Source organism: Phascolarctos cinereus, unplaced genomic scaffold (assembly GCF_003287225.1).
Source record: "Phascolarctos cinereus isolate Bilbo 61053 unplaced genomic scaffold, phaCin_HiC Scaffold_4;HRSCAF=312, whole genome shotgun sequence".
Classification (NCBI taxonomy): domain Eukaryota; kingdom Metazoa; phylum Chordata; class Mammalia; order Diprotodontia; family Phascolarctidae; genus Phascolarctos; species Phascolarctos cinereus.
The window spans coordinates 235,681,805-235,698,018 of record NW_027555847.1 but is presented as its reverse complement, the minus strand read 5'-3'; the positions used below and the strand labels follow the sequence as shown (position 1 = coordinate 235,698,018).

General features: G+C 37.8%; 1 protein-coding gene across 1 annotated transcript in view; it reads left to right on the top strand.

Moving 5' to 3' along the window:
* The window catches only part of CCDC192 (coiled-coil domain containing 192), a 330,167-nt gene extending 315,454 nt beyond the window's left edge, over positions 1-14,713 (top strand). The window contains exon 7 of the mRNA XM_078152959.1: positions 13,030-14,713. Within this exon, the coding sequence (XP_078009085.1) occupies positions 13,030-13,208 (179 nt within the window). The 3' untranslated portion in view covers positions 13,209-14,713. The remainder of the gene's footprint in view (positions 1-13,029) is intronic.
* Positions 14,714-16,214: the final 1,501 nt, after the last annotated feature.

Sequence of the window (16,214 nt, the reverse complement as noted above, 5' to 3'; positions counted from 1 at the left end):
AGGACAGTACATTTTTTAACAGCAGGATCACAATGGGTTAAAAAAAAGGATTATGTACCATGCCAAATTTGTTTACAAATTGTTCTTATAATACTACTCAAAAAAAACCACCATTTAAAAATTATTTTTATTTCTAATTTAACATACACCAAAAAAGAGAACATTTTCATTTGTAAAGTAGAACATCAAAAGAGGATTATACATGAAAATGTTAATCTCAGTTACATGCAGCTTACTTTCTTTTTTTAAGTGTATAATAATTTCAACATGTTACTTTCAAAGCTATCCTGATTGTATATTTGCTTCTGAACCCCCTTGAGTTCTCTTCTGTGCATCCATTTGGACATTATTATGTTACATAGCATAAGATCTTGGTCTAAACCCAATTTATTCCAGATTGATATCCAGTTATTCCAGCATTTGCAAAAGTGGCAATTCTGTTTCCTCTTTCACTATATTTATTCCCTCAATTTCTTTTTCTCGTCTTATTACTATAGTTACTACTTCTAACACTAGTAAACATCCTTGCTTACCCTTCATCTTACTGGAAAGGCTTCAAGTCTCCAATATATATAATGCTGGCTCTTTGATATTAGGTAGATGCTACTTGCCATATTAGGGCAGCTAGGTAGCATGGTAGATAGAGTGCCCAGCCTGGAGTCAGAAAGACTCAACTTCCTGAGTTGAAATCTGGCCTCCAACACTTACTAGCTGTGTGACCCTGGGTAAGTCACTCCACCCTGTTTGCCTCAGTTGCCTCGTCTATAAAATGAGCGAGAGAAGGAAATAAGAAACCACTGTGGTATCTTTGCCAAGAAAACCCTAAATGGGGTCATGAAGAGTTCACATGACTGAAAATGACTGAACAACAAATTTACCATATTAAAGAAAAGGCAATTTATTCTTATGCTTATTAGTGTTTTTAATAGGAATAGGTGTTGAATTTGTGAAAAGGTTTTCCTGCATCTATTGATATAATTATGTAATTTTGATTGCTTTCTTATTAATATGGTCTATTATATTCATGCTTTCCCTACTATTAAACCAGCCCTGAATTCCTTGTATAAATCCCATTTGGTTATAATGTATAATTTTTTGTGCGTTACTGAAGCCTCTTTGATAATATTTCATTTCAAATTTTTGCATTATTCCTTTTTTTAATATAAATTTATTTATTTGTAGTTTTCAACATTCATTTCCACAAGTTTTTGAGTTCCAAATTTTCACCCCATCTCACCCTCCCCCCACCCCAAGATGGTATGCATTCTGAATATCCCTCCCCCTAGTCTGTCCTCTCTTCTATTTCTCCCCCTTTTTCTTATCCCCTTCCCCTTCGGTTTTCCTGTAGGGCAGGATAGACTTCTGTACCCCATCTCCTGTATTTCTTATTTCCCAGTAGCATGTGAAAACATTTTTTTTAAACATATGTTTTTAAAACTTTAGGGTTCAGATTTTCTGTCTTCCTCCCTCCCCACCCACCCTCACTGAAAAGGCAAACAACTCAATATAGGTTATACATGTGCGGTTATGCAAAACACTTCCATAGTAGACATGTTGTGAAAAACTAACTCTATTTCCCTTAATCCTATTCTGCCCTCCCATTTATTCTATTCTTTCTTTTGACCCTGTTCCTCCTCAGAAGTATTTACTTCTGATTACACCCTTTTCCAATCTGCCCTCCTCTCTATCATCCCCCTGCTCTCTTGTCCACTTCTCCCCCTATTTTCTTGTAGGGTAAGACAAATTTCCATACCCAATTGAATGTGTATGTTATTCCCTCCTTAAGCCAAATCCTATGAGAATAAGATTCACTCATTCCCTCCCACCTTCCCCTGCTTCCCCTCTACTGTAAGAGACTTTTCTTTTCTGTTTTTTTTTGTTAGATAATTTATCCTATTCTACCTCTCCCTTTCTTCTTCTCTGAGTATAATCCTCCCTCATCCCTTAATTTTGTTCTCCAGATATGACCCCTTAATCTTCAACTCACCCTGTGCCTTCTATCTATCTATCTATCTATCTATCTATCTATCTATCTATCTATCTATCCATACATATAATTTTTTTCCTCCAACTACCCTAATGCTGACAAAGGTCTCATGAGTTATAAATATTATCTTTCCATGGAGGAATGTGAACAGTTCAATCTTAATAAGTCTCTTATGATTTCTCTTTCCTGTTTACCTCTTCATGTTCCACTTGAGTCCTGTATTTGAAAGTCAAATTTTCTATTCAGCTCTGGTCTTTTCATCAGGAATGCTTGAAAGTCCTCTATTTCACTGAATGACCATTTTTTCCCCTGAAGGATTATACTCAGTTTTTCTGGGTAGGTGATTCTTGGTTGTAATCCTATCTCCTTTGCCCTCTGGAATATTATATTCCATGTCCTGCGGTCCTTTAATGTAGAAGCTGCTAAATCTTGTGTTATCCTTTTTTTTAATTTATTTTTTAATATAAATTTATTTTTAGTTTTCAACATTCCCTTCCACAAGTTTTTGAGTTCCAAATTTTCACCCCATCTCCCCCTCCCCCCAAGATGGCATGCATTCTGAATATCCCTTCCCTAGTCTGTCCTCTCTTCTATCTCTCCCTTCTCTTATCCCCTTCCCTTTATTTTCCTGTAGGGCAGGATAGACTTCTGTACCCCATTTCCTGTATTTATTTCCCAGTAGCATGTGAAAACATTTTTTTAAACATATGTTTTTAAAACTTTAGGTTTCAAATTTTCTCCTTCCTCCCTCCCACCCACCCTCATTGAAAAGGCAAGCAACTCAATATAGGTTGTACATGTGCAGTTATGCAAAACACTCCATAGTAGACATGTTGTGAAAAACTAACTCTATTTCCCTTAATCCTATCCTGCCCTCCCATTTATTCTATTCTTTTTTGACCCTGTCCTCCTCAGAAGTATTTACTTCTGATTACCCTTTCCCAATCTGCCCTCCTCTCTATCATCCCCCTGCTCTCTTGTCCCTTCTCCCCCTATTTTCCTGTAGGGTAAGACAGATTTCCATACCCAATTGAATGTGTATGTTATTCCTCCTTAAGCCAAATCCTATGAGAATAAGATTCACTCATTCCCTCTCACCTTCCCCTGTTTCCCCTCCACTGTAAGAGACTTTTCTTTGTTTTTTTTGTGAGATAATTTACCCCATTCTACCTCTCCCTTTCTTCTTCTCCAGTATATCCTCTCTCATCCCAATTTTATTCTCCAGATATGACCCCTTAATCTTCAACTCACCCTGTGCCTTCTATCTATCTATCTATCTACATATACATACATATATTTTTTTTTCCTCCAACTACCCTAATACTGACAAAGGTCTCATGAGTTATAAATATCATCTTTCCATGCAGGAATGTAAACAGTTCAATCTTAATAAGTCTCTTATGATTTCTCTTTCCTGTTTACCTCTTCATGTTCCACTTGAGTCCTGTATTTGAAAGTCAAATTTTCTATTCAGCTCTGGTCTTTTCATCAGGAATGCTTGAAAGTCCTCTATTTCACTGAATGACCATTTTTTCCCCTGAAGGATTATACTCAGTTTTGCTGGGTAGGTGATTCTTGGTTGTAATCCTATCTCCTCTGCCCTCTGGAATATTATATTCCATGCCCTGCGTCCTTTAATGTAGAAGCTGCTAAATCTTGTGTTATCCTGATTGTGTTTCCACAGTACTTGAATGTTTCCTTCTGGCAGCTTGTAATATTTTCTCCTTGACCTGGGAACTCTGGAATTTGGCTAATATTCCTAGGAGTTTTCCTTTGGGGATCTCTTTCAGGAGGAGATCTGTGGATTCTGTCAATTTATATTTTGCCCTCTGGTTCTACTATATCAGGGCAGTTTTCCTTGATAATTTCTTGAAAGATGATGTCTAGGCTCTTTTTTTGTTTATCATGGCTTTCAGATAGTCCAATAATTTTTAAATTCTCTCTCCTGGATCTATTTTCCAGGTCAGTTTTTTTCCAATGAGATATTTCACATTGTTTTCTAATTTTTCATTCTTTTGGATTTGTTTACAGTGTCTTGATTTCTCATAAAGTCACTATCTTCCAATTGCTCTATTCTAATTTTTAAGGAAGTATTTTCTTCAGTAATCTTTTGGACTTCCTTTTCCATTTGGCCAATTTTTCTTTTTAGGGCATTTTCTCCTCATTGGCTTTTTGGACCTCTTTTGCCATTTGGGTTAGGCTATTTTTTAAGGTGTTATTTTCAGTATTTTTTGGGTCTCCTTTAGCAAGCTGTTGACTTGTTTTTCATGATTTTTTTGCATCACTCCCATTTCTCTTCCCAGTTTTTCCTCTACTTCCCTTACTTGCTTCTCAAAATCCCTTTTGAGCTCTTCCAAGGCCTGGGACTGATTCATATTTTTCTTGTAGGCTTTGGATGTAGGAGCTTTGACTTTGTTGTCTTCTTCTGGTGGTATATTTTGATCTTCTTTTTCACCAAAGTAAGATAATATAGTCTGACTCTTTTTGCGCTGCTTGCTCATGATCCTGGCCAATTATTTGAGTTTTAAACTCTTTGTTAAAGTAAGAGTCTGCTTCCAATGTGGAGAATGTACTGTCCCAAGCTTCAGGGGGTTTGTACAGCTGTTTTCAGAGATACTTGTAGGGACCTGTAAATTTTCAGTTCTTCCAAGTGGTATGATAAGGGTGGAGGTGTTTACTCCTTTCCTGGCCTGTGACCACAAGTATTCATTTCTGTCCTGTAACTGTGAGGAGGGGTTCCTCTCCACGGCCGCTACAAGCTCCACCATGCCAGTATTCCTCCTCACCCCAGCACCACCACCCAGAACTGTGACCCAGATCCCAGCACGGGCAAAGCAAGAGATTCCTGCCTCAGCACTGGCAAAGAGATCCCTGCAATCCCTCTCTGATCAGCCACTAGATTCATCCTCAGTCTGTGGGCTGGAAGCTCGGGAAGCAGTGGCCCCGCCCCCCCAAGATCACACTCTTGGGGAATGGAGCTGAAACCCTGCCTTCCTCTCTGAGCACCGACAGAAACAGACTTTTTCCACTGACCTTCTAAGTTGTCTTTGGCATTGGTGGATTGAGAAGTCTAGAAACCTCCACAGCTGCCTGAGATTCAGTCCTCTGAGGCCTGCTCCAGGTTCGCTGTAGCCTGCACGCCCATGCCGCTCTGCGCTGAGCTCCCAGCCCGGCACGATACACCTTTCTGATCTATCATCCAGGTTGTTTAGGGGTGGAAATTTGTTTCACTCTGTCTTTTTGTGGGTTCTGCTGCTTCAGAATTTGTTTAGAGCCATTTTTTATGAGTATTTGGAGAGGTTTGGAGGAGAGCTCCAGCAAGTCACTGCTTTCACTCCTCCATCTTGGCTCCGCCCCCATCTCAATCTGCATTATTCTTCAGTAGGGATACTGACCTATAGTTTGTCTTTTTCTTATTTATTTCTCCCTTGTTTAAATAGCAAAACCATATCTGTATTATAGAAGTATTATGCTACTACTCCTTCTTTTCCAATTTTTGCAAATAGTTTATGTAATATGGAATTAAGTATTCTTTGAAAGCTTTGATTGAATTAATTGGCTAATTTATCTAATCTTAGGGTTTTTTCTTTGGGAGTTCATCTATGGGTTGTTTAGTATCTTTTTCCTATTCTGGGTCATTTAAATTCTCTGTTTATTCTTTTCATCCACTTGCTTTTTAAAAGATATGCATACATTTCACTTAAATTGTCAATGTGGGGCATATAATTTGGCAAAAATATTTCTAATAATATCTTTTATTTCTCCTTTATTTTTCATTATTTTCTCTTATTTAATTTTTTTATTCTAGTGATTTATTTTTCCTTTTGTAAAAAGAATTAGATTGGCTAATGAATACCTATTTTACTTTTTAATAATCTATTTTTATTTATGAGTTCAATAGTTTTTTTTTGTTTACCCCAGTAACTTCCTAATGTCCTTTTAATGATTACTTTGATTTAAAAAAAAGTTTACTAGCTATTCCTGATAATCTTTTTTGTAACCATTGTTTGCTGGGAGGGAGCTAAGCCCTCTTTCTTTTATATAACCACATTTAAACCTTTGTACCATGTATTTCATCCATTACTTGTGGTTACTGTATTTGAGGCTTTGTTTCTAAATGATATGGAGTTACTCTTATGCTTGGCTTGGGTCTCGAGTGTCTGTACCTTCATAATATTTCTTTATCATTGGTATTTACTTGTATTTACTCCTTTTTTTCCAGTCCCAAATCGGGACTTTGTGTCAAGGCCAGTCTATGTGCACTTTAGGAAGGAATAGTGGGGACCTTTTTGTATTGATCTGTATCATCTGGGTTCTAAGTAATGAGCCATAGTCAAGACATAGTCAAGAATGTCATAAGCTCCTCCAGGAAGCATATTGAGCAGATATTGTAAGGGTGGTCTGCACTTGGGCAGTCTGATGCAGGGAATGCCCCCTGGTGTCATCCAGTGTTGCCCTTTGACTCCTAGTCCAACAGGTTTCTGGGTCCGAAAGGTATACCTACAGGCTCCTGACTTCCCTGACTTGACCTTGGTCCGATGAGCTTTCCGTAAACTGTGCTCCCTCCCTTAGCTTAACTTTTCTGGCTAGATGCATTCTCAAGGGCTCCCAAACTTCTACTTGTCTCCTTATGTGGACCTGGACTAGACAATTGATTTCTTGTAGTTTCTCCCTGCATTCTTCATCATTTTTCAGTCTGATGATCTTTTCTTATCCTGGCTGGAGGAGTTGTGAGAGAGTGCTGGGCTTTTCTTCTTTATCTTATTTGCTGTCTTAATGATAATCCCCTAACACTATCATTTTTAAACCAATACTCTCTGTGCCTCAAGCTAGCCCTGGAGCATCATTTTTGGAAAAAACAGATATTGATTTCTGTGCCACAGGTAATTATGAACTACAAATCATTTTAAGTTGTAGGATTAAAATAAATAAATATGTTTAGTTGACTTTCTTTTTTTTGTTGTTGGGGTTTTTTTTTTGGGGTGGTGAGGCAATTGGGGTTAAGTGACTTACCCAGAATCATACAGCTAGTGAGTGTTATGTGTCTGAGGTCACATTTGAACTCAGGTCCTCCTGAATCCAGGTCCAGTACTCTATCCACTGGGCCACCTAGCTGCTCCAGTTCAGTTGATTTTCAAGAAAGATACTTAAACTATGATCTATTCAAAGGATTTTTGAAAATTGAAAAAAAAATTAACACACTCCCTCATGTTTTTTCCTACACTGTAGTAATCTGCTAATAAACTTTTTAAATAGAAGAAAATAGTAGATTACTTTTTTTCCTCTCTCTTCTTAACTCTTTTCTCTTCTGATTTCATCATTCCACTGAAACTGCTCTCTCCAAGGTTACCAGTGATCTCTTAATTCCCAAATCGAATGGCCTTCTCTCATTCCTTACTCTTCTTGACCTCTCTGCAGCCTTTGACATGATCACTCGCACTCTCTGTCACTCCCTATATAACAACAACAGCAACTACAACAGTAACTAGCATTTATATAACACTTACTGTGTACCAGGCACTGTGTTAAATGCTTTACAAATATCATTTCATTTGATCCTCCCACCAACCCTGGGAGGAAGGTGCTATTACTATCTTCATTTTATAGATGAGGAAACTGAGGCAAACAGAAGTTAAATGAATTGTCCAAGGTTACACAGTAAAGGTCTAAGGCTAGATTTGAACTCAGGTCTTCCTGACTGTAGGCCCAATGTTCTATCCACTCTGCTAATCTGTTGCCAAAATACCTTCCTAACTTCTCTCACCTTTGGTACTTACCATTCTAGGGCAAGGCCCACCTGGACTATTGCAATAGCCTGATGTTTGTCTCCTTGCTTCAAGACTCTTTCCATTCCAATCCATCTTCCGCTGTCAAATTAATCTTCCTAAAGCTAAGGCCTGACCATGCCATCCCTCTGTTCTATAAACTACAATGGTTCCCTGTCATGTACAGGATCATATATAAAACCCTCTGGTATTCAGTACCTTTCACAGCCTGGCTCCCTCCTCTCTTTCCAGCCTTCTTTAAACTTACTCCCCACCACATGCTCTGTGCCTCTGGCTTTCCCGATGTTCCTCTAACAAGACGCTGTATCTCTGGACTCTGGGAGTTTTCTCTAGCCATTCCTCAGGCCTAGAATGCTCCCTCTTCTCATTTCCACCTGCTGGCTTCCCTGATTTCCTTCAAATTCCACCTAAAATCCCATCTTCTATGGGAAGCTTTTCCTGATCCTTCTTATTTCATGTATCTTCCCTCAACTGATTATCTCTGATTTATTCTGTGTATAACTTGTTTGTACATGGTTGCTTGCAGGTTTTCTTCCCTATTAGACTGTGAGTTCCTCAAGAGCTGGCACTGTCTTTTTCCTTTCCTTGTATCCCCAGGGGTCAGTACCTGGCACTTATAGGCACTTAATAAATCCTTACTGATTATCTGACTTAACTATAAAAGCTTGAATTCTCCCTCTAGTTAATTTTTAAAAGTCCAGGGAATTTTGTTGTTTATGCAATTCAATATACTCTATTTTTATCACACTGTCCCTAGAGAAATGTGCTAACAACACAACAAACTACAAATCCTACCTCTCTTCCTCTCCTACTCCATCCCTCTCCCATACATTTTGGATCATTAGTGGATTTGTACTCCAGTAATAAGCCTATCTCATATTTAGCAGTTTTATAGGTGCCACAGAACTGTGTGGCTTTATCTGTCCCTGGAGATAAAGACTTAATTACCCTAGAACAATATGTTTTTGTGGCTAAAGATATCATTATTTAAGCGTACATTTTTATTAGCACTTGGATAAGCACTAGAAGCAGTGTGAGTTAGTAGGAAGAATACTGAACTGAGACTCAAAAGATGATTCAAATCACTGCTCTGCTTCCTCTTGTATACTGACAGTTATACAAGCTCTCTGAGCCTCAATTTCTTCATCTGTAGAATGGGGACCACTCTTCCATAATCATTTTTTCCCAGGAAATGCTATACACTGGTGATTTTTTTTTAACTGCAGTAGTCATAGTAGTTGTTTTTTAACATGCAATAGTCATTTAACTGCAGCCAGACAACTGTGCTATTGAGACTTTGGCTTAGCTTTCTTATTCTTGATCTATGCTTTTTGTGGAGATGAGAGAAGTGACTCTAATGCTTGAACTCTTGGGCCAGGTAAAACCCGTGGGCAACTTTGCCAGTCTTTCCTGCCCCATGAAAAATTGTGAAGTAAGGACAAGAGATCTTCACCTTTGGACCATTCCTACACTCACAACTTCTTGCTATAGGCCTTAATCCTGGTCCCTATTTTCAGCAGGATTTTGATCGCTATTAATAAAGAGTAAGTTATTACCCCTATCAGGGGGCATATGCAATGCATTAAGAGTTTGTAAGAGAAGTCTTTAAGAAATGGATATTTGAGGGGCTTCCTCTTCCAGGAGCCAAGATAGCAGAGTAAAAAGGTAGTCACTCTAACCCTCCCCTATCAACCTCTGAAAACCCAGAAAATATCACCCCAGAAAAAAAAAAAACCCTGGAACAGCTGAAGTAGAAGAAAGACAGGGAACAGCAGTGCAGCAGCCCAGCAAACAGGTTTCCCAGTGCCTCAGAAAAATAAGGGAAGCAGTACTACAAAGGACCCCAAGCAGATAAGCACCCTGCAGCATTCATCTGAAAGGAGCTGAAGAAAGCAACCTAGAGTCTTCCTAAAGTCCCAGCCTTACTGATTCCAACCCAACACCAGGTAAGCTGTCAGAACCCTACAGCCTCCATCTGTCAACCAGGAGGAGATTCTGAAGCCCAGGTGGTAGAGAAGGCAAACACCAACACCTGTACCTCCAAGTGCCTCAGTGAGGACAGGGGAACCGGTGGAAACAAGCTCAGAAAACCACCAGGTGCCTACTACCACACTCTACCGAAAAGGAATCTCCCAGTGCATCAGCAGAAAGGAGAGAGGCAGCAATGCAAGGGGCCCCAGGCAATTAAACATCCTGCAGCACTCATCTAAAAGGAGATGAAGAAAGCTAAAGGAAAGGAAAAGCAGGCAACCTAGAATTGCCTGAAAGTTCCAGCCTTGCTGATTCTAGCCTAACATGAGGTAAAGCCAAAACCCTCCAGCCTCCAATTGCCAACATAAGAGGCCCAAGCATACAAAGCCAATGACCAAGACCTAGGCCCCCAGCACAAGAAGCTTGGGTCAGTGCCCTCTATTCCCCAGCAGGAGAGCTCAATCTCTTTAAAGGCCAGGGAATAAAGAAAGCATGAGTAAAAAAGAAACTTGCCATAGATTCATATTATGAGAAGAGTGAAGATCAAGACAGAAATTCTGAAGAGGACAACATTGTCAACAAACCCACATCTGCAATATCAAAAGGGAATATGAACTGGTCTGAAGCCCAAAAAGCCTTCTTAGAAGAGCTCAAGAAGGATTTTAAAAGTCTAATGAGAGAGGTAGAAGAGTCCTTAAAAAATACAATTGGCCAATTAGGAAAAAAGTACACTAAAGAAAACAAGTCCCTAAAAAACACAATTGGCAAATTGGAAAAAAAGTGCACTGAAGAAAACAAATCCCTTAAAAATACAATTGGCCAATTGAAGAAGGAAGTGCAAAAACTAACAGAAGAAAACAATCTGTTAAAAACTAGAATTGGACAAATGAAAACTAATGACTCTATGAGAGACCAAGAATCAGTCAAAAAGAAACAAAAAAATGAAAATATAGGTGAAAACATAAAGTACCTCAGTCTGTTTTACAACAGACCTAGAAAATCGATCCAGGAGAGACAATTTAAAAATCATTGGACTACCTGAAAATCATGATGAAAAAAAGAGCCTGGACAGTATCTTTCAGGAAATCATAAAGGAAAACTGCCCTGAAGTCCTAGAACCAGAAGTAAAATAACCATAGAAAGAATACACCGCTCACCACCTGAAAGAGATCCCAAATTGACAATGCCAAGGAATATAATGGCAAAATTCCAAAATTACCAGATGAAAGAGAAGATTCTGTAAGCAGCCAGAAAGAAACAATTTAAATATCATGGTACTACAGTCAGGATTACACAGGACCTTGCATCTTCTACATTAAAACACTGTAGGGCATGGAACATGATATTCCATAAGGCAAAGCTTGGATTGCAGCCAAGGATCAACTACCCTGCAAAAATGAGCATGATTTTTCAAGGGAGGAGATGGATATTCAACAAAATAGGGGACTTCCAAACCTTCCTCATAAAAAGACCAGAGCTCAACAAAAAATTTGATCAAGTACAAGATTCAAGAAAGACATAAAAAGGTAAATGAGACAGAAAGATACAAAATGTTGTTAATATGGGTGGACTGTTTATATCCCTACAAGGGAAGGTGACACTTGCAACTCTTGAGAACTATATTGTTATTATATAATGTTAAAGGAGTATGCATAAAGGGGGTGGATATTAGTTGACTTTGATGTGATGATAAAAAAAATTCTAATCAAGTGGGTTAAATGGATCCAAGTAAGTGGATTAGTCTGATCTTAGAAAATGTACTGAGAGAGGAGGAGGAAGACAAGGATAAACTACTTTAAAGGAAAAGACAGAAAATCCTATTACATCACAGGGAAAGAAGGGAGGGGGGTGAGCATTGTTTGAACCTTACTCTTATCAGATTTGGCTCAAGAAGGGAATAACATAATCAGTTAGGTATAGAAATCTAACTTGCCTATAGGAAAGGAGAAAGAAAAGCATGAACAGGGCGAAAAAAGGATGGAGAAAAAGATGCGGACAGTAATCATAACTGTGAAAGTTGAATCACTATCTTTTTTTTTTCTCTTCTGTTGAGTTTTGTTTCCTCTTTCTGATGGTTCCTCCTATTGGTTTTAATTTTTACTCACAACTTCACTAATGTGAAAATATGTTTAATAGGAATGTCAATGTATAGCCTATATCAGATTGTATGCCGTCTTGGGGAGGGTAGTGAGGAGGAAGGGGGAGAAAAATTTTAAACCCAAAAGCATATGGAAGTGATTGTTGATAAATCAAAATAAATTAATAAAATAAATTAAAAAAAAGAAATGGATATTTGCATTTTCTGGCTAGTAGTGCTTAGAAAAACTTTCCTAGGGGTCAGCTAAGTGGCACAATGGATAGAACACTGGCACTGGAGTCAGGAAGAGCTGAGTTAAAATCCAGCTTCAGACACATAACACTCACTAGCTGTGTAACTTTGGGCAAGTCACTTAACCCCAACTGCCTCACAAAAAAAGAAAAGAAAAGAAAAAGAAACTTTCCTTAGAGTTCCTTTAATTGCTCTATGAAATTACTCCTTACTGCATCAAGTGAGAGTGAAAATTCCTAAAAACACCCTGGTGGACCTTATCAGAAATCCAAGGTTCAATTCCTGACTCTGCTACTCAATACCTCTTTGATTTTGCACAAACCTCAGTGTTCTCTGTAAAATACAGATAATTATCCTAACTCTGCCAATTTTACAGGTTTGAGGGGAAGAATGAATTAGATCATGTTTGTAAAGTATTAAATAGATGTGAGCTATTGAGAGTAGAAGGGTTGATACTTTTAGAAGAGATATTTTGCATCTCATTAACACTTTTAGCTGGAAAAGGGCCAAGATAAATGTATTTTAATTGAGTTGAATAAAAACGAATTGAATCTTAAACTGGATAGTCTTTTTTCTACCTGATCTTGCCTCTTATGAAACCCATATATTACTCTCTCCTTGACGAACTTTGGGGTGGACTGTTTACAGGTTTAATATGCTAATTCTATCCCTAGTCTCAACTATAGTTATGATGAATTTACAGGCCCCAGTCTGCAAAGATTAATCCTCACTTATTATTTTAGCAATGATCTAAAAGTATGGTACTGCTTACCCTTCTTCAACAAAACTTGGCATGAACAGTGATTGATTCTTCCTTTTTGCTGACACATAGTACCTCTGTTTCCTCTGTTTTCTTTTTAAAAACTGAGAAATGCAGCACTTTATTCTTCCCTATCTTTGGGTTCTAGGAAATCCAAGTAAAACTCTTCCAACTTTCCTTCTTTTGTTTGTTTTAGAAGAAAACTCTCTGGAAGAGTGCTGCAGAGGCCTTCCACTCGTAGAAGAAGGAGATAGAAGATTTAGTCTGATTATGGAGTTGTCTACACAAGTTTCACTGCAGACAGAGAAGATCAATCAGCTAGAAGAAGTTTTGGAGGAAAAGGAAAAGAAGATACAGCAGTTGGAAGCAGAGTGAGAGTCTCCAATGGTCAAAACTGAAAGCCTTCCAGAATATTTACTAGAAGCACCAAGTGCTTATAATGGTAGCAATACTGCTGTGGATGTTGATGAGAATTTGTAAAGATTGCTTAGTAAGCGGACAATAAAAGTTTATTAAGTGACATCAAGCTAGATACAAAACTGAAGTAGCCTCACTACCCATCAGTCTCAAGGTTCAAGAGAATCTGTTGGAAAGATACAAAGGAAAGGGTTCAGAAGCAAAGGCAAAAGTCTGCCTTTGAATTCCCCATTACATAGCCAGCACATACCTGCAGGGTCCAGGAAGCCAGGCTTTCAGTCAGAGTTCTAATGGTGTCTATAAATCATTAGCCAGGCCTCAGTGACAGTGGTGCATGTAGGGGGGAGGGAGACACAGAGGAAGTTAAGTAGTGAAGGAACCCAGTGAAACTGCCATTGAAGGAAGAAAATAACCCAAATTCCCTTTATATGCAGCTGTATTGTGAAAGGAAAATTGTCAAGCAGTGAAAAAGTTTGAACTGGTGAACTCTCCTGGGAGGGTGCCAGAGAAGGAGAAGAAACATTACCATTTCAGTACAGTAAATAAGCATGTACTCTGGCCTTTTGTGTCTCAGATTTGTTTCTTTATTGTATGCATTTTGGTTACATTTAGAAAGGGTTTGTAGAAATGAAATCAAAGAAATGAGGAAGAACAAAAATAGATAGGTTTGGAGGAAATCCTCTCTCCCCTAAAAAACCCCCCCTCCCCCAATAAACTCATTTTTCTGTTAGGAGAAAGGTTGTATTCTGTGTAATGCTGCTGAGATTTCATCATGATATTAATGATAGGTGTCTGGGCAGAATCCCCTTTATACCCTAGCTTTGCTATGTCTCAACAAAGCTATGGCTCTACTGCACATGGTATAGTAAGGAAAACCCACAAAATGGTACATACTACATAATGGCCAAGGTGAAGCCTCTTCTAGTATCTTTTCACAATGTGTGGCCTGGTGGATGAATCTTGCTGACTCCTAAACAGAATTTCAAAGCATTTTTTTAAAAAAATAATATTTTATTTATTAAGCTCTCATGGTTAGAGATTAACTAGAAAGAAAAACAAAAACTTAATAAACACAAATTTTATGTACACCACAAGCAAATTGTGCAGAAGACTTCAAATCCTGGATGAATCTCCTTTGATTATTTCTTGGCAATTGTTAAATTTTCATCATGAAGTTAGCATCATCAGGAAAATAAACTAACACGTGTAGTTATGCCTCTTATTCGTAATGAATAAAGCTATTCTCCTCTGAGACAAGAAATGAGGTTTCCCTAGAATCAACCACAAAAGAAGAATAAAGTATCTTGGTCTTTAAATGATAGTTTTCATTTATATAGCACTTTACAACTTACAAAGCTCCTTTATATCCATTTTCCCACTTGATCCTTACAACCCACCCGCAGGTTCTTATAATCTCTGTTTTACAGATGAGAAAACTATATTCAGGGAAGTCCATGGCAGAGCTGAGTCTCAAGCCCAGGTCTTCCAATTCCAGGTTCAATGGTTTTTCCACTATCTTAATGACTCATTATTACATTATAAGACAGTTATTCCACAAGCTAATGTGACCATTCATACCTACAGTGTCCCCTGGAATTGGAAGTGTAAAAAGAAGGTGCAGAAATAAAGATTAATTTCTGTTAGAGATAACTTGGAGATAAACATTCCCTAAAACTCTAAACCAGAGGTTCCCAAACTTATTTGTCCTTCTGCCCTCCAAAAAAAATTACTCAGCCCCCCAAAAAACTTTCTTTAAACATTTAATGTTTTTTTAAATTTGCATCATTTCAAAAAATATAAAATATTTTAAATGATACATCTTAAATTTAATAATTTATTGTAAATTTGTGTTTTTTCCTACACTGAAATTTTAATGATACAATATTGTGTGATGTAACTGTATAGTATCATATTGTAAACAAGTCATTACATGCACGTATTCTTGCTGATGCATACTAGACTTCCCAACAATGCAAGATATGCTCCCCTGCCAATACTTGTTTGGTAAGACCTGTTGGCAGGTTAAGACCTATTGACCATTGATTGGCTATAATTTGCATTTTGTGTGTCTATTTAGAAAATAATGTAATCACTATGACTTTAACTTTGTTACACAACAGATGAAACATGTATGACCGTTTTTTCAAAACTTTCTTCTATTTTCTTCTATTCTTCTATTTCTTTACGCTTCCACTGTCCTCTTATTTTTATTCAACATCCCTCAATTGCACTTGAGGCTATTACTGATCTCCTGGATCATTCCAGTGCCCTATGCAAAACTCTGTAGGGACCTAAAGAAAGAAATCATTGATATTTCTAAGTGGAAAAAAGAACAATGATATCATTAGATGACCTCCCTTGATCCTCCTGGTTCATGGGTATTTTCTCCTACTGGCTGCCCATTCTTTGTTCTTGAGAAGCAATTAGAAGGTTATCCAACTCTATTAAGCATCTAGTTTGAGAAACTAATGAATGGGCTACTTCCCATATTATGAACCAAAACTGCCTTTTGATTAGTAGAAAATTAGCTTTCTAAAGTATTTATCTAGTCCTACAAACATTTTTATAGATGGCATGAGGCAATTTATATACAAGGCACTCAACCTTTTAACAAAAATTTGATAATTAGTGTCATTGTCCTAGTTCATTATCTTTATTAGCACCATTGACTACAGAGTACTGTTGGAGTCACAAAGCTTACATATGTCATCTTACTTGTCCACTTGGAGCTTAGAATCTCATAGAAGGATAAGATATCAACAAAGAGAGCTATAACACACAGTATTGTGTAAGTGCATTAGAGAGTGTGCTTGTGAAATCCCTAATGAGAAGGTCATTAGGAACTTCAGGGATCAGTGTCAAGGGATTATAATTATATACCATTTTAAGTACAGCTAGGTGATGCAGTGGATAGATAGAGTGCCAGGATTAGAGTCAGGAAAAACCTGAGTTCAAATCTGGCCT